Source organism: Lissotriton vulgaris, chromosome 6, assembly GCF_964263255.1.
Source record: "Lissotriton vulgaris chromosome 6, aLisVul1.2, whole genome shotgun sequence".
Lineage (NCBI taxonomy): Eukaryota > Metazoa > Chordata > Amphibia > Caudata > Salamandridae > Lissotriton > Lissotriton vulgaris.
Genome location: NC_141694.1, coordinates 760300985 through 760326175, shown reverse-complemented (window position 1 = coordinate 760326175; position 25191 = coordinate 760300985). Strand labels below are relative to the sequence as shown.

Sequence of the window (25191 nt, the reverse complement as noted above, 5' to 3'; positions counted from 1 at the left end):
CAGAAACTAAACCAGAAGGACAAAGTGCACAATACAGAAGACCGCCACTCTTCAAGTTGTGTGAGCCACAAGTAGGAATTAGAGAACAAACGTCACTAGAGAATATCACGTCACTAGCAAGAGCGGAGGCAAGAGCGACAGCACACGCTAAGGAAATGAAGCGAGGAAAAGACAAAAAAGTGGGACAAGATCGCGCAGGCAGCTGGAAAAAAGACAGGAATGAACAGGCCACGAGGAAACACCATGAAGGAACATGCCACAGAGGTGGACTTGAATTTCCACATCGAGGCCCACGCCTAACATTTGGCCAGATGTGCAAGAAATGGAACGGGAGAAATGACTATGCCAGCGCACGCCAAGGAGTGCAGTTCAGGAACGACAGAGGAAGACTATGGAGAACGCAAGTGTCAACAAGTAGACATGTTGAAAAAGGAACAAGGAGCTCATCACTAGAATCGGGCGAGGAAGAAGAAGAAGAAGAGGAAGAAGAAGAAGAAGAAGAAGAAAGGACTATAGGACTATATCGTATGATGGATGTTACCACAGAGTTAACGGATGAAGATGAAACAGGAAAAAGAAGGTGCCTGGTGGGCAAAAGCAAAATGAAAAAGACAGAGTACGTGACTATAGGAGTAGGGTCACACAAAACAAAGCTTGTATTGGACAGCGGTGCAACATGTAACATCATGTGTGTATCGGAATACGGAAAGACGAAGAGAAAGCAGACGTCGAGACTGTCCCGAGTCGAGGTTTTCACTTGGGGGTCACGGAAACAAGTGACAAACATGGGGAAATTTACAGAAGAGCCGACACACAAAGACCAAAGGATCAAAGAGGACATTCATGTGTTGAAGGGCGACATCACTGCGCCATGTTTGCTGGGCATCATCACAGCTCCAACAATGGGTCTCTTGGCCATGACGTACAACATGCCAGAAAGAAGAAGAATCCTAAAAGAATACCTCAAGAAGCGCACTAAACTGACTGTAAATGCCAGCCCAGTGGGACTGGGAGCAATATTGGCACAACACAAACAAGGAAAAGATTCCCCGAGACAGATGGTGGCATATGGGAGCAAAAGTCTATCAAACGTAGAAGAAGGATACTCCCAGCCGGGATACCCACAGCCGGGAAAAGAGAGCCTGGCGGCAGTGTGGGCGCGTGAACGCTACCACATGGCCATCCATAGAAAGCTGTTCAAAATAACAACAGATCACCAAGCACTGGTAACAACAGGCGTACACCGAAAAGGAATGAGACCGCCCAGGATAGAGAAGTGGGGGACAATACTGATGAATCATAACTTCAAAAGGATACACAAGACGGGGAAGGAACACAATACAGCAGACGATATATCAAAGCAAACGCTACCACAAGTGCCCCAAGCGACAACCATGGCGGAGGAACATCTAAACTTTGCACTGAAGCGTAACACACCGGCAACGACAACAATGAAAGAACTAGAACGAGAGACAAAAAAAGACATCACCATGCAGACCATAATGAAGGTGACCAAAGAGCAAAGGTGGAGGCACCCCAACAACAACAACAGCTGGAAAAAAAAAGTATTAAAGGAAGAGCTGTTGGCGTTCAAAAAGATTAGCGAAGAACTCTTAGAAATCGAGAACGGAATAGTGATGAAAGGCACCAGGATAGCAATACCACGGACACTGAGAAGAAGGACAGCAGAATTGGCACATGAGTCACATAGAGGGACTGTGGCAACAAAAAAAATGGTGCGAGAAAAAGTATGGTTCCCGAGATTTGACAACATGGGAGAAGAAAGTGTGATGCACCGTCACATCTGGACAGAGTTGGCAGCTGATTTCTACGGGCATTTGAAAGCAGGAAATTACCTACTGGTAGTAATGGATGAATTCTCCAGATTCCTCATAGGGAGACAAGTGGAATCAACATCAGCCAATGCAACTTTGCCAGCTCTGGATGACATATTGGCAGCATGGGTGTCACCGCAGACACAACAAAAAGACAATAGACCGCCATTCTTTAGTGACGAATGCAGAATGTTCATGGAGTACTTTGGGATCAACGAGCGACGAATAGCGTCTCTGTGGCCGCAAGCAAACAGAATGGCAGAACGATCTATGGGAACGATCAAAAAGGCAACACAGAGCAACAAGCCAACACAGATCTCAATTGGACAAGCACTATGTCAGGTGCTGAGAGACTGTCGAAACACCCCTCACAACACCACAAGAAGATGCTCTGCGGAGCTGGTGTTGGGGCGATCAAGTGGAACCAGGGTGCCCAAAGTGAAAGAAGTGGAAAGGATGGAACAAAAAGACATAGCTGAAAGAGACAAAGAAGCGAAAACAAGAATGAAGGTGTATGTTGATCGGAAGAGACATGCAACAGATGCAAAAGCGAAAGAAGGAGACACTGCGCTAGTCCGACAAAGACAACCACGGAAGGCAGACAGCATTTTCGCAAAAGACCCACTGACGGTAACGGAAGTGGAAGGGCAAATGATAACGACGTCAGCAGGACAATACCACATCACCAGGAATGAGTCATACTCTAGAGAATTAAAGACAAAAGAAGAAGAGCGGCCGAAATATGGGCTGAAGAAAGACGCCCAAAGGAAAGCAGCACAAGAGGACTTAATGGAACAAAGAACAAAAAGAGAAGACAAGAAGCCCAAGAGATTGATTGAGGAGATGCAAAGAAACGGAGACCTGCGGAAACAGTTTTCTGTATATCAATGTCTACCTCTATCTATCTCTCTCTCTCTCTCTCTCTCTCTCTCTCTCTCTCTCTCTCTCTCTCTTTCTCTCTCTCTCTCTCTACAGTATCATCAGCAAAGACTGTCAAAATAAAAGAGGGTGACAAGGTCCAGTGAAATGTACCTAAGATTTGTTTATATGTACCAAAGATTTGTTTGCGACAAGGGGGGAGGTGTAGTGACCTGACAGATGGGCGACTGGACAGGAGGGGACACTAGGACCCTGTGGGTCATGAGGGAGGTGACCAGGTCACCAGACTCCACATCCTGGTAGGGGACAGGAAGGGGACGGACACACAAGGAGGACTGAGCAAGGGGACGGACGTGCTGAGGCTAGCTGCTGCAAACACAATAAAGAATACTGCATACACTAACCTGAGTCCCGTGTGTGGTGTATCGGCAGTCCGGCTACAAGGACACGACAGAGACTACTTCAATTAACCATAACTGGCACTGTTTTGAGATGCCTTTTTTCTTATCGTTCCTTCTTCACAGTATCATTAGAGACATGTAACAACCATATGCAAATACTTCTTAGTCTCAGCCGAAAAGGATCTGTTATGCATCACCTTCATTAAACGGGAAAACAAACATCTCTGGGCACGGTCAGACATATTTTGTTCCATTGCTGAGGTACTTTTTGTCTTGGGCCAGTGTATTCACTCAACATATTCTTTGAGTGTGGTCAAGAGGGAATGACCATGGAGAAACAGCAGAACACCAACACCTAATGTAGTTATAAAGTAAATTAATTCATAACATTCTGTAATTTATTGAATAGCATCTGTATTGTAAAACCATAGGTGATACCCCTTAAGAGGTACATCAATTCAAAGAAAAAAAGTAATTAACATGAGAGTGCAGACAATGCAGATAAAATATGTAACGTTCCTCTGAAGACCTCCACTGGTGTTGACGGCCAGGACATGGCAGAAGAACAACAGTTCAGGCTCCCACAGCAGTATGCACTCCTCTGCATTGAAGTCTGGCAGATGTTCAGTGGTACTCATTCTACAGCTAATAAGTTAGCAATCAAGCTCATTCGTCGTTTGATATGTTCATCCCAGTTGGGTCTAATCTCTGTTGTTGTGGCTATTTTTCCAGGTGAAGCAGATAATTGTCTTCTCCTCTTGTCCATTGGAACCATTTCAGTGTTCCAAACTTTCTAACAGAAGCTTCCATACTTATCAATGATGTATATTTGTATAACATGTTATGACAGGGTGTCCTGTTCCTCTATGAAATGTCCCTATTCTCGGTTAACTAACTAGGTAAAGGAAAACTCAAGCAGTATATCTAGGTTGCTTTGGAAGTCCTTGGCTGCGTTTATATTCATACATGGTACACGTTTAAGATGCTCTGCATAATTCCATTCTCTTCACTTTTTCACACAATTAAGATAAGTCAACCCTCAGTGACACTAACATTATTGCCCAGGCTAAACTCTTCAGACACTCATTTACACTACAAGATATGGACCTATAAGATTCCATGATTATGAAGCCGTGCTACTTTGAGAAACTTATTGAATAGAATAATTATGTGATTCATGGAATGCTTAAATTAATTATAACCAATAACATTGCTCTAAATAGTATTGTTTCTATCATATTATTTCCTCCCTATTGGCATTACAGCAAATGACCAACTAAATATAAATCAGTCTAAGATTCTTTATAAAATCAATAGTTCAACCTAATCACCTAAGCTGCAGCCGTTCTAAACAGAAATACAAGAAATACCAGACATGTTTCAAAGTTATTGGCCGTCATCCATGAAGGACATCTTGCGCTCCTAAGGCATAGTAGTCCCCAGGGTACCCATGTAGGTATACACACAATACCTTTGCACTGAGAAGAAGACAACTATATTGAATGGACACCTCACATTAATCACACCCTCTGACATTGCTCTGTTACATTCCATTGGTTTTGCTTCCTATGCTATATTATAGGCAGAAGCCAACCGCATGCAAATCAGTTTTGGTCCACCTTCACAATTAACATTATAATCCTACCTGCTAGACTGAGATCAACACTAGTGGGACTCTTGAAGCCACCTACAATAGAAATGTCTACACAGTATCACAATCCATTTAATAATCCATAGAGCATATGGTTTTACTCATGCAGTGAAGGCATACTTCATGCTCATGGACTCCACAAATGTGTTGGCCATCTTAATGGTTGAGATGCCCCTGCAAATAATAATCAGTCTGATCGGGCTATACTCTGCAAAATTGCTTTCCCAAACCAAAGTTTTGCATACCAACAAATGTCCTTAATAATTGCTCTAAATGTCTCTTCCCTTTTCCTGCTAATCGCTTGTGCCATCCCACTTCCTAAAAAAAGACAGAGACCCCCCTCCCCCTTGACGCAACTCTTGCCCCCTGATCACCATGTGGGAACAGACCCATCAAAAGCACTTGTGCTTCACTTCACTCAAATTTTCTGATTTCTTCGATTCTGGCAAATTGCACCTTGTATAATTCTGTTATCCTGCCAAACCACCATTCTATGGTCCACATGATACGTTAAGGGGATTGCCCAAATAGCCCTATTTGAACCTGGACATCTATATTTCCAATATAAAGTGGGTTCTCCATAAGGATTGATCATGCTCTCTACAACAAAAGATAATGATTCACTATTGGAGTACAAAAATAATTTCAGTAAGTCATGCAAATTAAATTTGCTTTAACCTCTTGGCTGCTAGGCGTTTTCCCGCTGTGTGCTGGGAATTACCATTTTGCTGTTTGCATGACGAGCTCAGCTCGTCATCAGCACACGACTCCCGTGGGTGATGACGAGCTGAGCTCGTCATCAGCGTCGAAAGGGTTAATGAAGTATTGAGTTTCCACACCATTAACATATATTGGTCAAATACCCATCATTATATAAACATGCAGGCAACACACACATACATTCATAAATAACAGATAGTTGTTACAGTCCGCGATTTTTCCTATTCAAATCTTGCATTGTTTGTGTGATTATTCACTTGAATGCCTCTCAATAATTTTCAAGCTCAGTCCATCCTTATGGTAGTTTCCAAAAAGTCAGAATCCTGCCCAAGTTTTCAGTATATGGGTGTTTATCTCATCTTAGGGTGTTCTTGTACATTATATATTCTCCATATTTTGAAGCTCCATATATTAAGTATACATAAATGTGTCAACTACTTAATATGTGGAGTTTTCTAATTTTTAAACTACCTCACAATTGTGGATACACTTACAAAGCACCCTAGGATGAGACAGACCCCAATCAAGGCAAAACTGGCCTTGGGTTGCTTGTGTTCTAGTTCAGGGAGGAGCTGGCCTTGCAGATATGGCTGGACTGTCCCTACTGGAGCAGGGTCAAGGCTGAATTGGATATGGCTGGGTCCAAACTGAGCTGGCATGGTGGACAAAGGAATGATGGGTTAGAATGCTACCACAAGCGATTGCCAGAGGTTAGACATATTGCAAAAATCTTTCCATCGCCTTTTGTGTGCTTGACAAATTTATAACTGTCTACATGGTCGTATAACAGTAGTTCCTAGATAACTGTTCACTGCTCAGTAATTTGTGCATACACATCCAAGACACATGCCTATCTAATGCCGCACATCATTTATGACTGTGACCAAGTAGCATTTGTTCTATATTTAATTCCTTCTATGGAAATTGCTACAAAAACTCAAATTAAGAAAAGGAATAAATACATGTTCAGTTTTCTTACAATGTTTCTGATTTTGGAAAATTTATCATGACACCATTTATTTAATTCATCACAAATCAACATTTTACAGAAGGATGCTAATTTTAGAAATCATTGATAATGTAAACCAAATAATGCTAGTAGTATGCATGTTCATGGCAAATGCTGTTTTATTCTGATAAACTGATTGATGGAGGTCATGCCAGTGAAATATACTGTAAATATTCTAACATTAGTCTTTGTTTCTTTAGGTCAGGCAGAGCTGTCACAAAGTACTGGGCATCTAATGACTCCGCCGATATCTCCTGCCATGGCCAGTAGAGGCAGTGTTATCAACCAAGGGCCAATGGCTGGGAGGCCTTCCAGTGTAGACCCAGGATTATCTGTACATACTCAGTGTTCATCCTACTCTGATCCACTTTTCCAGACATTGTCTCAAGCACATCAGAACTATTATGGCAATGGCTCAAGCTACCAGGCAATGTTTAGGGCTCAAGCCCAGCCCCATTCAGTAGTCTATCACCATAGATCAGAGAACAGTCGGTTCGCTCCTTTAAGTGAGCAGCAGCTTTCCAGAGACCTTTTCAGTAACAGCTGTGCTGTATCACCATACAACTCGAGGACTTGCTCTGACTATGGGTCCTCTACAAATGCACAGGATACACACAGCATGCAGTTTTTGAACACAGGAGGCTTCAGTTTTCTGAACAATTCCATGCCAGGCAACTGCCAAGGAGGGCCGACATATTCTCCAAATAGTGCCAGTGGTATGTACGCTTTACAATTTTCTATAAAACCAGCATCACTACTTATGGCATAAAATGCTAATCATTTGTATTATGTTGTATTCTGATATCATGAATATAATGTAGTTGCATGTTTAACCTACTAGCATATCAGTTGATCATCTAATAGCCATTAACTGATTTGCAAGTATTCAATTCCAATTATTGGGCATAATGTTCAAGGTAGTTGTGTTTGATTATGGCTTTAAGAGAATTTCAATTCATTTGGGGAGCTGATATTTTTGTCCAAGAATACATTTATGATATTGAGGAGATGATATATTTTATTGACCAAAAGATGTATGAATTTTGGACTGAGGGGAACTTCTTCAAACGGTCAGTTTTGTGTGTTCTCAGATACAAAGATGTGCTTGTATTGGTATACTTTGTTTGCAACAACATGGACAAGACCTCCAGCAGGTACAGGTCAGGGATGGTCCCCTATCAATGGATACCCATTTAATGCCTTAGAACCTCAGCAATATAACCGGCTCGAGTTTCTGTACCGCCCAACCTAGGAAGCACTCAAGACCTTCCCTCTTTGATTCATTTACAGGGTCCATGTAATGAGACACTCGTAAACGTAGAGTGAGCGTCTCTCTTCTATGTTAAGTGTTGTCTGTCCCGTTTGTATTTGCACATATGGATTCTCAAACACATATCACGCACTATTTTGCAGAAAGTTCTTTTAACGTTTTAATTTTTCAGTATTACCACACAGGATGTGCCGTAGCGATAGTTCTAGGCACTATAAGAGCATGTAATGTTTATCTTAACTTTATAAAATTACAACATAGCACATTGTAGCCACGCAAGGTTATTTTCAGCATTGCCATGCATGCCTCACCCGTCTTAGACATGCAAGATGTATGAGAGAAGCAGGTATCACCATCTGGACATTGTTTGCTTACCACATGCACTATATAAGCGTTTATGATTATAATGATATGATATGCTTGGCATTGTATTGTTTCCTTTTCAGATGCTTTACGAGCAGGATCTGTGAGTATGCTGATCCACTACATACACAGCGCGCTTTACGGTGCACGCTGATATAACTACACATCACAGAGGCCAGTCTAGCATTTTTTGGCCACATGCACTAATGGTCCTGAAGAAAGCCTCACGAGTATCGTAGAAGGCTGAAACTAGTAGACCTACACTTCATGAAAGGGATATAGAGGTACATTTTTACCTCAACTATATCCTATTGATGTTTTTACCCATGCCATAGGACCCTTCCACACATAGCATTGCCACTTTCACAAGAAATCCCGCTCTGCTGTAGACAGGCGTTGCAGCACAGCTGGATTGCACTGGGTGATCCAGCTGGGCCCCGATGATGAAGCATGCGACCTACCAGGTAGGTGGGTGAGGGGTTTCTTAACAACATCCTGTTGTTAGCATCCAACGACCAGGTGATAGGGGACCATCCCTGACCTGTACCTGCTGGAGGTCTTGTCCATGTTGTTCTAATATATATGCCTGGGGAAAAGGACAAGTACTACGGTCTATTCTTCCCTCTCTTGTTGTTACTTTGTACTTTGTTTGGAAACATACTGATATAATTCTCTCCACATAATCTTGACAGCTATATAGTAAGGCAGGTCTAGAAACTGGTGAGATATCTCAGTTGGGGGTAGTATTAACCCAAAGACCTGCAAACCATGGATTTACATCTTCATTGGGTGAAATGTTGCCCTTTAACCATTGTGGTATTCAGGAAATGAGTATCATTCTCTAGCTAGTGTTTAGTGGACTTTACATAACACACACAATGTTCTCTATATAGTCAATTATTAATAATATATAGATATAAAGGTTAAGGGTCACATAAACAGCCATACATTGTGGAATGGATTGCTAACATCTATGCACTGAAAAGATTTTTAACTAAATGATTTACAAAACATGCAGCTATGTAATGCAAACCTGAGTTTCAGAACTTGTGTCTGGAAATGTATGGTATTTACATACACTCCTGGTGTATGCCAGATTTCCCTAACGATATGTGTAGAGAGTGAACACAAGGAAGATTTTCTGCACATAGAGTGCTAAATAAATAGAGGTAAATAGAGGTACCAAACATCTACCACTTTCCGTATTTTTATTGATGGAATAAAATTGACTTTCCATATGCATCTTGTAGAAGTGGAATAAATTGATGCATGTTCCCATAATTTCCGAAGTGCATCTACCGGGATCATTTGGGTGTAAGTTTAGAAGTTCTAATATGTGCGTTGAATGCTCCGCTGTATTTGTGAAGCAGTAAAACAGCGAAAACACCACCCAAAATGAATCCACATCAGGTTAGAAAATTAGAAGTAAGTTAAATAAAACGAGATCAAAATGACAAAAATCCAATACATAGAACTTGAGATATGGATTTTTAAGGTATATTTGTGTAAAATAGTGCTTAGAAGCAATAAGGTCCTATTTGGGATGTCTGGGTACAGGTCTGGGACAAACTCGAAAGTTTAGACCAACTACAATGGAGTGTGGGCTAGATACAGGGACCCACATAGGCCCACTGAACAAAAGTAAATTGATCCTGGTTGCATTGACAAATATGTGCAGTGCAGCCAAAGCTATGCGTTAGAGTCGATCTTGCGGTAGAGCAAATGTGTTGATTTTCCTTACGCAAAGGCAGCGATGCATTGGTTCCAAGGGTGATGCGCTGATTCCAAAGGCAATACATCAGTTCTGCTCCTGTAGCAGAGGATGCACCAGTTCCAAGGGTGATGCTCTAGTTCCGAAGACAATGCGCTGGGCCGGACGCTTGGAAGGACAATCTTCCAGATGTTAGAGTAATGATGTAGATTCAGCAAGTTAGAAGTCTTTTATGTCCCTGAGATTTCAATCAGGAGGCAAACCTGCAAGCCCTTGGAGTCAATCTGGGCTCAAATGATTCTGGGCCAGTCCTTCCCACCCAGGCAGTAAGGCAGCACCACAAGGTAGGACTCCAAGTGAGCAGCAGTCCATCAGAGTAGCAGTTCTTCAGCAGCTCAGCAGTTATTTTTCCTGGTAGAGTCTTCATAGGTCCAGAAGTGTACTGTGGTGTAAGAGGCCCTGTACGTATACCCAGTTGTGCCTTTGAAGTGACGAAGACTTCAGAGAAAGGTATTTAGGGTGCACAGAAGTCCTCCCTTCCTGCCCTGGCTCCAGACTCATTACAGTGGATATGCAGTCCTTTGTGTGGGGACAGGATTCAGCCTATTCAGGTGTAAGTGTGAGGATGTGTCCAGCTCCTGTCCAGGATGGCCCATCAGGATGTAGATTGCCCATCAGTCACACCTAGCTTCCTTTGCGTGTGGCTGTCTAGAGGGAATGCACAAAGTTCAGCTGCCATGTACCCCAGATATGTATTTAGAGACAGGCTGCAGGCACAGAAAGGCTAAAGTAAGAAAATGCCAACTTTCTAAAAGTGTTGAGATGAATAAGTGTGAGGGGGTGCACTCCTGATACTCTGGTTGTACCAATACATTTTATGTGGGGTGCTGCAACACGCAAGGGTAGTCAGTCTTCGCTATGTAAACAAACTAAGTTACAAGCATAGAGGCTTGAATGTGTTGCGCACTGTTCACCTGGTGTGAAAAAACACCACTCTGTATACCTTAACTTAAATCAGTGTGTTCTGATTTTTATTTATCTTTTTTTAAATTTTCTTTGCTTAAATCACAATAAATAATCATACCAAAATGACATTTTTACATTGTTTCATCACAATGATTTTTGCAGATATAACATCATGTACTTTAAAGAAAATACAAAAGTGATTACAATCACATCATTTAAATTATTCAATATTTCTTTGCCGTTGCCCAATGCATTCACATGCTTATTTATAATGTGGTTGTTAGATTATCATTGACACCAATAGTATATATTACTTTCATTGTCACTTTTTTCCTGGAGTACGTGTTGTGTTCAATACCCACCAGGTCGCGCTGTATTATTATGTTTTTTTAGCCTCATTGCTGCTATTTTTTTTTATTGCTACTTATTCCTGCTCTTGTGTGCTTAAAACTTACCAGGCTCGTGGGTTAACTCCTGGCTGCCATCCTTCCTGACTCCCTGCAGACGCCGATTAGGAGCGCTGCTGATTGGAGGGACAGGAGGCGGAAACTGGGCCGTGATTGGGTGGGTGGACTGAGACAGGTCATTTAAGTCACAGAAACCTTCGCGTAGCGCTGACTCCTGGAGCACGGGTTGTGTTCAATACCCTCCAGGTCACGCTGTTATTTTAATGTTTTTTTAGCCTCATTGCTGCTAATTTTCTTTATTGCTGCTCATTCCTGCTCTTGTGTGCTTAAAACTTACCGGGCTCATGGGTTAACTACTGGCTGCCGTCCTTCCTGACTTCCTGCAGACGCAGAGTAGGAGCGCTGCTGATTGGAGGGACAGGAGGCGGGAACTGGGCCGTGATTGGGCGGGTGGACTGAGACAGGGCATTTAAGTCACAGAAACATTCGCGCAGCGCTTACTCCTGGAGTACGGGTTGTGTTCAATACCCGCCATGTCACGCTTATATTTGAATGTTTTTTTAGCCTCATTGCTGCTAATTTTCTTTATTGCTGCTCATTCCTACTCTTGTGTGCTTAAAACTTACCGGGTTAGTTGGTTAACTACTGGCTGCCGTCCTTCCTGACTCCCTGCAGACGCCGAGTAGGAGCGCTGCTGATTGGAGGGACAGTAGGCGGGAACTGGGCCATGATTGGGTGGGTGGACTGAGCAATGGTATTTAAATCGGATTTGCCGCGACTGTGCAGCGGACGTGTTGCTGGCGTGCCGAGGGCGCGCTTAAGGCAAGCCCGTCTGCGCCGTCCGCGCTCGGATCGGGCTCAGGACGAGGTTCCCTGGTTACGGGCCATTAAATATGCTAACATACACCTCTAGTGTACTGAGGGGCTTGGATCCTAGGGGGGGCAAAGCCTTCTGTCCCAGGTTCCATCCAGGGGTCGGGCCTGGCCAGCTTATAGATCTTTGTTCCAGCTGCGGCTACCCACTTCCTAAGATTTTGGCAGAACTTTGTGGCTTTACCAGGAGAAAAGTGAGGGCCCACCAGAAGTCGTGCTCACCCGTCTCCTCCTTAAACCGTGCACTGCTAAATGCCAGGCCATTGGTTAAACATGGCCTGGAGTGCAGCTTACTACTGGATGATCATCAGATAAGGGTTGCATTCATTACGGAGACATGAACTGATAAAACCTCTGGCCCTGATATCGTGAAGGCCCTGCCTGCCAATTTTTTGTTCTACACGCCGGACCGTCCTTCTGGGAGGAGGGGAGGGCTGGCTGTTATTTACCATTGCAACCTTGAGCCCTCTTTTTCCATTGCCTCTATTGATACATGTGAAGCTCTGTCCATCAGTGTGCGACTTTCCCCCCACAATACATTTAAAGGGATTCTAATTTATCGCCCCCCGGGGCCCAGAGATCTGTTTCTGGATTCGTTGGGTACCTTGTTGGAGGCAGGGTTATGCGAGAACACCTTCATGATTATCGGAGATTTTCATTTTCATCTAGAGAATGCCCTAGACTCGGATGCTGACAGACTGATTGGCCTTTTGCGGGACGGAGGGCTGGACCAAAGGGTTGTGGGTCCCACGCACTCAGCTGGGCACACGCTAGACAGCATTTTTTCCAACAATGCCGGTTTGGATTTGCTGGAAGTGCTACCTCTCTCCTGGTCTGATCATGCGACCATTCTTTTCTCGCTCCGCCTAGGATCCGGGAATTTAGCTGCAGTTAAATCAAGGAATAAAATTGCTGTCAGAGTCTGGAAAAATATAAATGGGGAGGTGATGAGGAAGTTTTTAAAATCAAGTGCGCCTAAATTTCCAGCAAATGTTGATATGGCGGAAGAACTGTATACAAGGTGGATTGAGAATGCCTGTGATAAATTTGCGCCGAAAAAATCTTTTACACCTAGGAGAGCGCAGCCATCGGCACCTTGGTATTCCGACCTTCTGCAAAAACATAAAACAGAGTGCAAGAGGCTCGAGAGGATCTGGAGAAGGGGCTATTGTCCCACAAATAAGGAAAAATATAAAGAAAGTCTTACTCTCTATAAGCAATTGATTGTTGAGGCAAAAAAGGCCTATTTTTCTGAGCAAATTGAGGGGGCTAGCTGCTCTTCTAGAGAACTCTTCAGGACCATTACCAGACCGACAACTCCAACAAAGCCATGCACTCAGAGCAGTGCAGCTTTGTGTGAGTCTCTAGCTTCATGATTTAGGAATAAGGTTGAAGGGATCTTCTCCTCCTTTTACAAAACCCTAGGAGAGGCGGGGGTTGTGGCAACCAGTACTGGTAAAAAAACTGGGAAGGGCCAGGATAGTTTAGAGCGGTTTAATGCTTTACAATACTCAGAGGTTTTAAACCTAGTGCGGACGGTTCGGTCTGGCTCTCCCAAAGATCACTGTCCACCCGCAGTTCTTAAAACCCGCCCGAGGTCATTGCTTCCACTCTCACTCCCAAGCTCAACAAGATCATGGACTTGAGTGAGTACCCCAATAAGTGGAAATCTGCATATATACTTCCCCTTTTTAAAAAACCCAGCCTGGATGCTAAGGATCCCAATAACTATAGACAATATCCTGCCTTCCTTTCCCGGCTAAGATACTAGAGAAGGCCATCAATCAACAACTTAGCTCATTCCTTCAGAAGACCAATGCCCTAGACCCGACACAATTTGGGTTCTGTGCAGGTCATAGCATGGAACTTGCCCATATCAAGGCCACGGAAGAGGTGAGAGCGGCAGTGGACCAGGGAGGGGCTGCTGTGCTGATTCTGTTGGATCTGTCGGCAGCCCTCGACGCGGTCCATCATGGAGTGTTGATGGACCGGTTGGTGGGGGCAGGGCTGTAGGGCCCGGTCTGGACTCTCCTTAAGTCCTTTTTGACCGACAGAATTCAGACAGTTGACCTGGGGGTGGATAAATCAAAACCTTTTGCCCTTCCCTGTGGTGTGCCGCAGGGGTCCTCCTTGAGCGCCATGCTCTTTCATATTTATGTCAGCCCTCCGGCGGACTTGATAAGGTCTTTCAGTCTGCAACTCACATCATACGCAGACGATACTCAAATTGTGTTATCGTTACAACGAGGGTCTCGAGTGGATATGACAGTGAGATGTCATGACTGTTTAAAGAGCGTGGCGGATTGGATGGCCTCCAATTGTCTCAAATTAAACGCCGGGAATACTGAGGTTATTTTGTTTGGAAATAACCCCAATATCTGAACTCCGGATATGTGGCCAGAAGCACTGGGAAATCCACCTATCCCCAATGGGAAGGCCAGAAATCTGGGTGTGTTTATTGACCAAAACCTGGACTATAGGGACCAGGTTATTGGAGTAGTAGCATCCTGTTTTCATATCCTTAGGATATTAAGGAGAATAAAATGCTTTCTACCAGTGGAGCATTTGGACTACTGCAATAGTCTGTACCTCAATTTGAGAAAGAAGCATGAATACAGACTGCAGCTGGTCGAAACGCGGCAGCAAGACTTCTGCTTGGGATCCCTAGATTTGTGTCAGTAAATGAGGCGCTTAGAAAACTACACTGGCTGCCAGTACCAAGGCGTGCTCAGTTAAAGGCTCTGAGCACAGTTTTTAAAGCACTGAAGGGCACAGGCCAAGAGTTTTTGAGCAGTGGGATAAAATGGTATGTGCCGGGCAGAGCGCTTCGATCAGCCGACGGCAGACTAGTTGTGGTGCCACGGGTGAACAAGGCCAGATGGAGAGGAAGCAGCTTCATCGTCTGTGCGGCAAAAGCCTGGAACAATCTGCCTTGGCATCTTAGAAATGCATCAGAGCTTCTTTCATTCCGAAAGGGGCTCAAGACCTGGTTATTCATGGATTAGCCCCTCCGTCTAGCTCTGGAGTCAGTATTTAGCGCCAGGACGCCCTTGGCATAAGTGCGCTTTATAAGCTCATAAATAAATAAATAAATACGTTTCATATGGTAATTGTGAGATTATGAACCATTGTTGGAATTCTGTTGCATTTTTACGTATGTTTATGTATATATTATATGTTTCATTCACAGATTATCACCTGATGAAGGAACTGCTTCAAGTTCTGAAATGCATTGGGCAACGGCAAAGAAATATTGCATAATTTAAATGATGTGATTGTAATCACTTTTGTATTTTCTTTCAAGTACATGATGTTATATCTGCAAAAATCATTGTGATGAAACAATGTAAAATTTCATTTTGGTATTATTATTTATTGTGATTTAAGCAAAGAAAACCAATCAAAATAAATAAATAAAAATCAGAACACACTGATTTAAGTTAAGGTATACAGAGTGGTGTTTTTTCACACCAGGTTAACAGTGCGCAACACATTCAAGCCTCTGTGCTTGTAACTCAACTTTCTAAAAGTGGCATTTTCAGACTTGCAACTTAAAATCCAACTTCACCTTAAGTTGTGATTTTAAATTGTGAGTCCAGAGACACCAAACCTGGAACATGTATCTCTTCATAATTACAAGATGTGATAAAGTAATCTCAATGTTATCCCATGGAAGAGAAACGCCTTGCAGTAGTGAAAAACAAACGTGGGAGTTTTTCCCTACTTGGACATGCAAAACTTAAAAGTACATTTCCTATCCTTTAAATAGCACCCTGCACTCTGGGTTGTCCAGAGCCTATCATAGGGGTGGCCTATATGTATAAAAAGAGAAGGTTTAGGCCTGCAGGGGGTTTATCTTGCCATCTCGAAATGGCAGTGTAAACTGCACATACAGGCTCTTCAATGGTGGGCCTGAGCCATGGTTAGTGAGCTACTTAAGTGGGTGGCACAATCAGTGCTGCAGGCCCACTAGTAGCAATCAGTTTGCAGGTCATGGGCACATGTACTGCACTTTAATAGGGACTTATATGTAAACTAGATATTGCAATTGGGTATGAGCCAATGTCCCCATGTTTACAGGAGAGAGCACATGCACTTTACCACTGGTAAGCAGTAATAAAGTGCTCAGTGTTCTATGGTCTGCAAAAAAAACGTCAGAAGAACTTGAGTAGGAAAGCAAAAAGTTTGGGGGTGACCCTGAAGAGAGGGACATTTCCACCTGATACACTGTTTGCATTGTATTAATGTGTTCATCCTCTTTAGAAAAAACTATAAACACTATTTATTGGAATTATGTTTGAGTTTGTCACGTTATTCCACAGGAACGTGAAGTGCAAATAGTGCCTAATTCTTAAAAAATAAGATAAGTGCTGGTTCCCAATTTTTTCTTTGGCTGCTGCCGCCCACTTACTTCCACATGTAGTGTGGCCAATTCCACCACCAGTACGGGCTGTTGTCAATTCCCGGGAACATCGATATTCTGTGACATAAGTCGTTTTTTAGTTGTAGCAGACTCCAGGGCACTCAGTATAATCAAATATCACTAAAGTACTGTTTCTGTCGCAATATATTTCTCCGCTTCTATCTGGCTTTAGAATTTTTAGTTACTAGAGCGCAGTTTGGCTCAAGGTGGGGCACGGCTCTCATTTCCTCCGTACAATGCATCTAGAGGAATTGCAACATACCTACATCATCCAGTGAGTGCTCTGCCATTTAAGCTTTGATACATGGGCCCGAAAAATTTTAAGTTACTCCCCTAAAGTAAGTGTTGAGGATGCCTACCGGAAACCACTGGCTCAGACTCAGTACTGAGTGTAAGGCATTGCTTTCTCTTTTAAAGATGAAGTCAACTGCCCTTTCCAGATGCATTTACATGTAGTTATGTTAACTGTATCAATTTTAAACGTGTATTAAGTCATTCTACATTGATGTAAAACTGTATGTACTTCTTGTGTTGCGCTTTTTTGTATGTTCTTTTGATTCCACCTAAAAATGTAATAAAATATTTTGAACAGAAGAAATTTGGTTAGCAATTGTGTGCTTTCAGTGTTACCATTTTCAAACCTATTAGTGTCTGTAAGGGTGACTTGTTTGATGCAACTGCTTCCTTGTTACACCTATGTGTGTAATTGAGCGCCTACCTTTCTGTGCCAGTGGGCATTGTCTTAGGAGAAAGAAATGATGTGCAAAGTGGGTCAATTAAAGTGTCCTAGGTTTGACAGAAGGTATCAAGTACTTAATCTGTGAACCAATGTTGGTTCCAGTTATGTCATATGAGTTACAGTAGAGAGAAATACAGTGTCCTCATTTAAGTATTCCATCCTAAAACGGTGCAGCATCAAAGCAAACGTAACCCTGTTAAAGTGAGAAGTGGTACAATCACATTTCCTCTAATGCCCCTTCTCCCACCAACATGTGCACTTGCACACATGCACACACAGACACTTGCTTATAAACATGTTCATTCATGCACACAATCACACATATGACTTCCCAATACCTCACAATGTTGCAAACATTGATAATAAAGGCTTATTTACTGAGGTTTCACACCTAAAAAGGTACTGAATATCATACGTTGTTACCTACAAGATAAATACAATTGCTTTAAAAAATAAAGATGAAGCGAGAGACAATTAAAATAAAATATATCCTAAAGTAGCAAAGGTCCCAATTCACAAAAGTAAAGTTAGACCAAAAGTCTAAATTAGACCAGAAGTTTAATTTACTACTTTTCGGTATTCACAAAGGTAATGTTAGACTAAAAGTCTAACTTAACCCAAAAGTCTAACTTTACTTGTAGTAATGTACCTTTGTGAGTATTGAAAAGTAGTAAAGTTAGAATTTAGACTCAGTTAGACTTTTGGTATAACTTTACCTTTGTAAACCTGACCCTCTGTGCTTAAGAGGGAAAGGAGGCAGGGAGATGCTTTTAATCAAAAGTTAAGACACACTTCAGGTTCATTTATACTTAGACATGTTTGCCTGACTGTAAAGTGGAGGGAAGAGTTAGGAAGATGTAGAACTGACCAAAATGTGCTCCTTGCAGGTTGGGTTTTATCAGTATTTTAAAAAGCCCACTAATTCTTGAGATATGGTAGGCACGAGTGGGAAGTTCTCCGTACCAGTAAATCCCATTCAAGTGGGAGAATGGATGTTTCCACGGCATGGCTAACCTTGTACGTTTGTGAAATTCAACAAACATGTATGTTTGTCAGCATTCACAAATTCCTCTTTTCACCTTGGAAATAGTTTAATTTTTACTCCAACCAAGATCTGATGTAAATCCTTTTCCAGGCTGGAAAAGGGAATGGCTCACCCCCAGATTTGGTGTGGTGTTTAAGGAAATGGCTTGCTCAATAGCAAAAATACTTTTCTATTTCGCACAGCTGGAAAAATATCCTGATAAGAATTCCAAATGTCCTTCCAGAAGTATACCTGAAAAACCTCACCTAGCTCAGCTTTTTTAATATATTTCTAGATCGATTTTTGAATCTCAGAAAGTTGGAAAATTATGTCCAGGGAGAGGACTCAGCCCATAATTTTCTGGCTTTCTTTGTCATTTGGGCCCAGTGGTTTTGTCAAGCAGTGAGACCATGCTTACAACATGGAATGGCCTAGAGTGTTCAAAGCATGATGGGTGACATGGTGTTACTGTTGCCAAAACCCACGTCTTGTTCGTTTGTAGTTCGCTTGGCTATGTAGATATCTTGGTGTGTTCATCCAGCCTGGCTTTTCAAGCTTACTGAAAAGTAACATCGCTGGTCTGAGAGTCGAAAAGTAAATATTTTACCAGGCAATCTCTTCTAACCCTTGGCCCTTCTTTTAGCACAATCAGCCTATCTTTGTTTGCTTAGCAAAATAAAGCAATGAACATATGTGGGGGCGTAGGTAAAAATGCCGACTGTTGACAATGTGTTGTTTTTCTTGGCATCTTTTTTTTACTACTCATTTTGTTTTACAGGGTACTATGGAAACAGTGTCAACTATCAAGAACCTCACCGGCTTGGGTCTCTGATAGATCAGCATGTTTCAGTCATTAGCAGTGTGAGCAGCATCCGGTCACTGCCTTCGTACAATGACATTCATGACCCTCTTAACATTCTAGATGACAGTGGACGGAAGCAGAGCGACACCTACTACACAGACTCGCCTTCTCTTGTGTGCCAGAACACAATGAGTATGTACTATCCATTGGATCTCTTTCAATATATTGTTAATAACTGTTTGAAATGGGGTTTCTGATTGGCTAGGGTATACACCTAAGCCAGGCAGAATCCACCACCCTAGTCAGGGTTAGGGAGTTACACACCCAATATAAACCTTGCTCACCCTCTAGGTAGCTTGGCAGAGCAGTCACTCTTATCCCAGATGCAATGTGTAAAGTCCGTTGCGCATACACACACACACACACACACACCAACAAACTAGTGACATACTAGGCACAACACACAAAAATACTCCACACAAGGTTAAATAAAAAATACCCTTTGTATTATATATACATAAACACATTAGGCGTCATAACATATATCACTACGCCTCTAGGGGCTTGTCACAAATATGCACATAAACCACATAAGACTAACGTTAGAGGGATTACTGTGCCACTTGGCACTTGTCATAGTAAGGCAGGGGTCTCCAAACCGGTCCTGGAGGGCCGGATCCATGCCAGATTTATAAAATTACTGCATGTATCTCAATGGGGATATCCAAAAAATCTGGCATGGATCCGGCTCTCCACGATCGGTTTGGAGACCCCTGTAGTAAGGCATATATCATAAATCACTTTGCATCAGATTAAACCATACGCTCATAAGGCAATGGTCATAATTTCACATGTAGTGCAGTGCGGTAGAATACTTGCAAGTTGCACTGGCCATAAATCCCCTGGAAAACATTATGCCCAACCTTACTGTGAGAGCCACCAAAGTAAAGCGTCCTTCCCTGCACTTGTCTGGTCCTCCTCTCGTTTAGAGGAGGACCGGACAAGCGCAGGGAAGCAGCACTTTAGACGTTTAAATGGACGGTGCTGGAACGCACATATGAAGGGGTTTTTCAAAGATCAAGTATCCCCCATTTGCCTGGCTTAGCGGTACTGTTGCTAGGTGACCTAATGTGCCACGTTATTGACTGAGTCCATGACACAGATTGAATTGAAGGACCCACATGAGGTTTCACAAGTTGTTCCTTATACCCTTGTCCCGATGAGGCCCATATGAAAGGGCTGAAACGCATCAGCAGTTGAAGAGAGGAGGAATCCTAAAAAGTTAAAAAATTGCATTTACTTGGATGTGCACAGTACTAAAAAGATTTAGAGGTGAAAATAGATACCTCAAGTTTGTAGAGGATTACCTCGCATTGGATCGCAGCTAATCAATAAGCAAACACTCAACTGTAAAATAGGGGGTTAGGAAACCATTGTTGTGTTTCTTGTGATGTTCTTGTGATGATATATGTATTTTTGATGATTTTTGTATTATTTTGTATAATTTGTGTACTGTTTTTTTAGATTGATATGATGGAGAACAATTAAAAAGGAAATTAAAAAAGAAAGGAAAAATTGTTCTAACCAGGAATAAACATGTGTATATGACTTGTTTGAGATGCAATAAAATAAGATGGGACTACGTACCATACAATAGGAATAATTTGACGTATCCTATGATTAATTTGAGTGTATTGATCCCTCCATATCACTTGTTATGTAGTGCCATATTTACCAATGTGCTAAACATATTTTTGGAATCAGTAGCTTGTTATCAGCTCCTAAAATCGGTATAAAGATGGATATGGAATTGCTCTTTCAGTGAGCGTGCTGTAGGTATACTTTCTAAATAGCGATTCCTATCTATATATATATCAAAGATTTAGGATTGAAATATTGTAGATCATTGTAAATTCCTGACCCCAATGTTAAGGTGGTATCCCATGCTCAAAAGGGCCCTAAGAGACCCCTTTCCTTTTACACTTCCCCTTACTGAATGTTAGAAAAAGTTTGTTTAGGACCATGGCAAACTCAATCAAAAAAAATGTACTTTGCGTTTCAAATTCAGCTTGATTCCCTTTAAGGAAAATGGGCTGTATTTTTTTTTAAAGTTAATTTTCTTGAAATGCAATCACAGGCATGGTGGTCTGTTTCCAGCAGGCACAAATTCCTGTGAGGGTATACAAACATAGTGAGTTGCAATTTGCAAAATACCTTGTTAATGTTAATGAAGTAAGTCGGATTGCAACCCACTTTGATTCAGATTTTTAGAAGCCAACGTATCAGTACATAGGTCAGTTTTTAAAAATGTTTACTGGTCTCAAAAAATATGATTGCAATTTCTGACCAGTATGTGCAACAAGATATTTGTACATTGCCCCTTTGTTACTTCCTTTAAAGACCGGTTATTTTTGTAAGTCATTCAGAATAGATGAGGCTTATATTTGATTAAAAAACATATCAATTGCAATAAAGGAAAGAGAAGGATGAAGTATATATGTGGTGATGGAAGCTGAAATATAAGTACATTTTAATGTAAGAGAAACTATTCCAAAGGAAAAGGTAGAAATATATCTGGGTTGAGGTAACTGCGTAAGAGAAGCTAGATGCAGGAGCAAGCAGATAGAATGGCACAGCATAATATGCATTATGCCATGTAATAACCTGGGTATCTGAAGAAATGAGGAACTTCAGCTCTCATAAGAAATTTTTTCTGAACAGATTCAGAGTTCTTGGCATTAGCTTGATTTTGGCAAAATTCACGTTTGTTGGACCTAGAGTTGTAAGGTCACCTAGAGTAGCCTGGCCTAGGGTAAGACAACCAATTATCAGAGGCACATGTGTAAAGATTGCATACCACCCAGCAGTAACTCAAAGCAATTCCACTCAAAAATGACACTACACCAATGTTTTGGAAAAATATGGATTGATTTATAAAAATAGGTTTGTTTCACTTTGTCTCCTTTACACCAGTATTTCTCCTTATTCGTTTTCACTTTGAGTATTGGGTCACACTTTACAATTCCAAATTATTCTCCTCAGTACATTTACATCAAAGTTCAGCACTAGTTTCACCCCTCCTTTCTAACAATATTATGCAGCTAGTGAAGGATAAACAGTGGCTATCCTAGAATATCCTGTTCACCCGTAACTAATATGAAGGCTTTACACTTTTCCCTGCCAGAAGGTACTTTTAGCGATACTTAGACAGTCCCTACTACCCCAGATCATTGTTCTGTGTCCGCTCTCCTCTGAACCTGAAACCAAAAGGATTATTTCATCACATCAATTACCAACTTCCAGGACTCAGCATTGGGAGCGAACGGGTTACATGTGGAAGTCTTAAGGGCATATGGTCTGAATTTCCCCTCACAATTAGACCTTTCGGGAGGAACCGCTCCTCAGTCCCTCTTGGCGGTGAAACTCTGAATTTCAGTCTTCCCCCCACACACTCCTTACTTTTCAAGTTGGGCCCACTAGGCCAAAGTCTTGGATCGCCGAGGGGAAAGGGAGACCACAACAGAAGTCTCAGCCTGTATCTTCTTGCTGCTCGATCCGCCTCTCCCGCCCGACCAGCCACTCGCTGTCAGCGCTGGCGCGGGGTGATAGGACCACACAGAATGAAGGAAGCTGCTGCTTGCTCACCCGCCCGACCAGTCACTCGATACCAGAGCTGGCGCGGGGCGAAGGGGCCACACAGGCTGACGAGAGCCGATACTCGCCTCAAGCCTGTTTCCTCTTCCCCAGCTGACTCCGCCTCTCACGGACAATCGGCCCAACCAGGCATGCGCGAGAGTGTAGTGGCTCTACACCCGAGCCCGCTCAGCTCCGACGGCTCTCCTTCCTCCGCTCCGCCCACTCCAGGACCGGCGGCCACTGTACCAGATTTGCGTCGTTCAGGGGAATGCCTTCCTCATGCAAAGCCACTGTCTACCTCACGCTGGCCCAGGGAAGGATGAGATCGCTTCCTCCCCTCATCCGCACTACCTGCGATCACTGCCCCGACCACACAGACCCTGTCTTCCCCTCTTGGTGAGCCGCTATTCACAGCCAACAGTCTGACACCACAAGTATGAGGAGGGATTCCGTTTGGGTATGTCGCAGGGAGGAATCAAAGGCAACTACGTCCTCAGTTCATTTAAGGAGCCAATCGAGGGGGTCACAATAAACGATCCCTCAGCCTTAACCCTTCCTTCTTCTTGGCAAAACACTGCCAGAGTCTCACTGAGGACTTCCCGACTGGACAATGGACTGTGCTCCTCAGCAATTCAGTCACCCTCAACCACTCATAAACCCTACTTCTAGGCTAGGGGTTGGTCAGGTGCCCAGGGTCTCCAGGAATCCCACGAAGCGGGGTCAAGTCATTAACAACAAGGGAGGAAGGGTGGTGAATCAATAAGGAAGCGTCCCTAATCTGGGAGGTCAACCCTTTGGTTATCCTACCCCCACCTTATGCTACAGCCTGTCCTCCAGCTGACTCTCTCTGGCAAGACAAAATGGCTGCACTGCAGCTGACCTTATATAGGCTGGCCTCAGAAGGTCCAGAAGGGACCAGAAGGTTCTGGAAGGCCCCTATTCTAGTCTGGGTCCTACTCAGGGATGACCGTTATGGCAGTTAATGGCAACCATTTTGTGGGTCCCATCTTTTCTAGTCAGAAAAGGCACCTAGGCCTTGGGTGAAAAACTATGAGGGCAAAAGAGCATCTAACCCCTAGGCCAACACCGTAAAACTAGTGGAAACAAAAAGATTAAAAAGGTATGAGGGGCAAAAAGGGGACAAAAATAAATAATGAATAGGAGGAACTACCCAAAGGCAGACAGGTCTAACACGCGTCCCCCCCAGCTGAAAGTGGGGAGAGCTACCCAACCCCTTGGGAGTCCTCATCACTAAGGCGGAAATACCTGGAGAGGCCATCTGCAGTGGCGTGGTCCACTCCAGGCCGATGTTCCACCCGGAAGTCCATTCCCTGTAGGGAGATGGACCATCTCAGCAACTTGGGATTTTCCCCCTTCATTTGCATCAGCCAACGAAGGGGTCGGTGGTCAGTCTGAACCAGGAATTGCAAGCCAAACAGGTATGGCCGCAACTTCTTCAGAGCCCACACCACCGCAAAAGCTTCCCTCTCAATTGCACTCCACTTCTGTTCCCAGGGAAGCAGTCTCCTGGATAGGAAAACCACAGGCTGATCCAGACCCTCTACGTTGAGTTGCGATAACACTGCCCCAATGCCATGTTCTGATGCATCAGTCTGGACAATGAACTCCTTGGAGAAGTCTGGGGCCCTCAGGACCGGTGCTGCACACATTGCCCGCTTCAACTTTTCAAAGGCTTGCTGACAAGCCTCTGTCCAAACTACCCGTCGAGGTTGTTTCTTTGAGGTAAGCTCTGTGAGGGGCGCTACAATAGTGCCATACCCCTTCACAAAGCGACGGTAGTATCCTGTGAGGCCCAGGAAAGCTCGGACCTCAGTCTGGGTCTTGGGGGGTTTCCAGGCCATGATTGCCTCAATCTTTGCCTGGAGGGGCTGCACTGTTCCCCTACCCACCAAGTGTCCAAGGTACACAACCGACCCCTGCCCAATCTGTCATTTGCTGGCCTTGATGGTCAACCCAGCTTGTTTCAGGGCCTGGAGAACTGCTTGCAAATGTTGCAAATGGTCCTCCCAACTGCTGCTGAAGACAGCAATGTCATCCAGGTAAGCAGCGGAGAAACCCTCCATTCCGGTGAGGACCTGATTCACCAGCCGCTGAAAAGTGGCAGGGGCATTCTTGAGCCCAAAGGGCATCACACAAAATTGGAAGTGTCCCTCAGGCGTGGAGAAGGCTGACCTTTCCTTTGCTCCATCTGTCAGGGAGATCTGCCAGTACCCCGAAGTGAGGTCAAAATTACTGAGATATTGGGCAGCTCCCAGCCGGTCAATTAATTCATCCGCCCGAGGGATCGGATGAGCATCAGTTTTTGTAACTGAGTTCAGTCCCCGGTAATCCACACAGAACCTCAGTTTTGGAGTGGTGCCTGGTGGAGCGGCTTTTGGCACTAGAACCACCGGACTGGACCAGGGGCTGGTGGAAGGTTCTATAACTCCTAGCTCCAGCATCTTGGTAATCTCACCATGGA

General features: G+C 43.4%; 1 protein-coding gene across 1 annotated transcript in view; it reads left to right on the top strand.

Moving 5' to 3' along the window:
* The window catches only part of RFX6 (regulatory factor X6), a 465451-nt gene that overhangs the window by 424810 nt on the left and 15450 nt on the right, over positions 1-25191 (top strand). Inside the window, exons 17-18 of the mRNA XM_086925262.1 lie at positions 6696-7211; positions 19050-19265. Of these exons, the coding sequence (XP_086781388.1) occupies positions 6696-7211; positions 19050-19265 (732 nt within the window). The remainder of the gene's footprint in view (positions 1-6695; positions 7212-19049; positions 19266-25191) is intronic.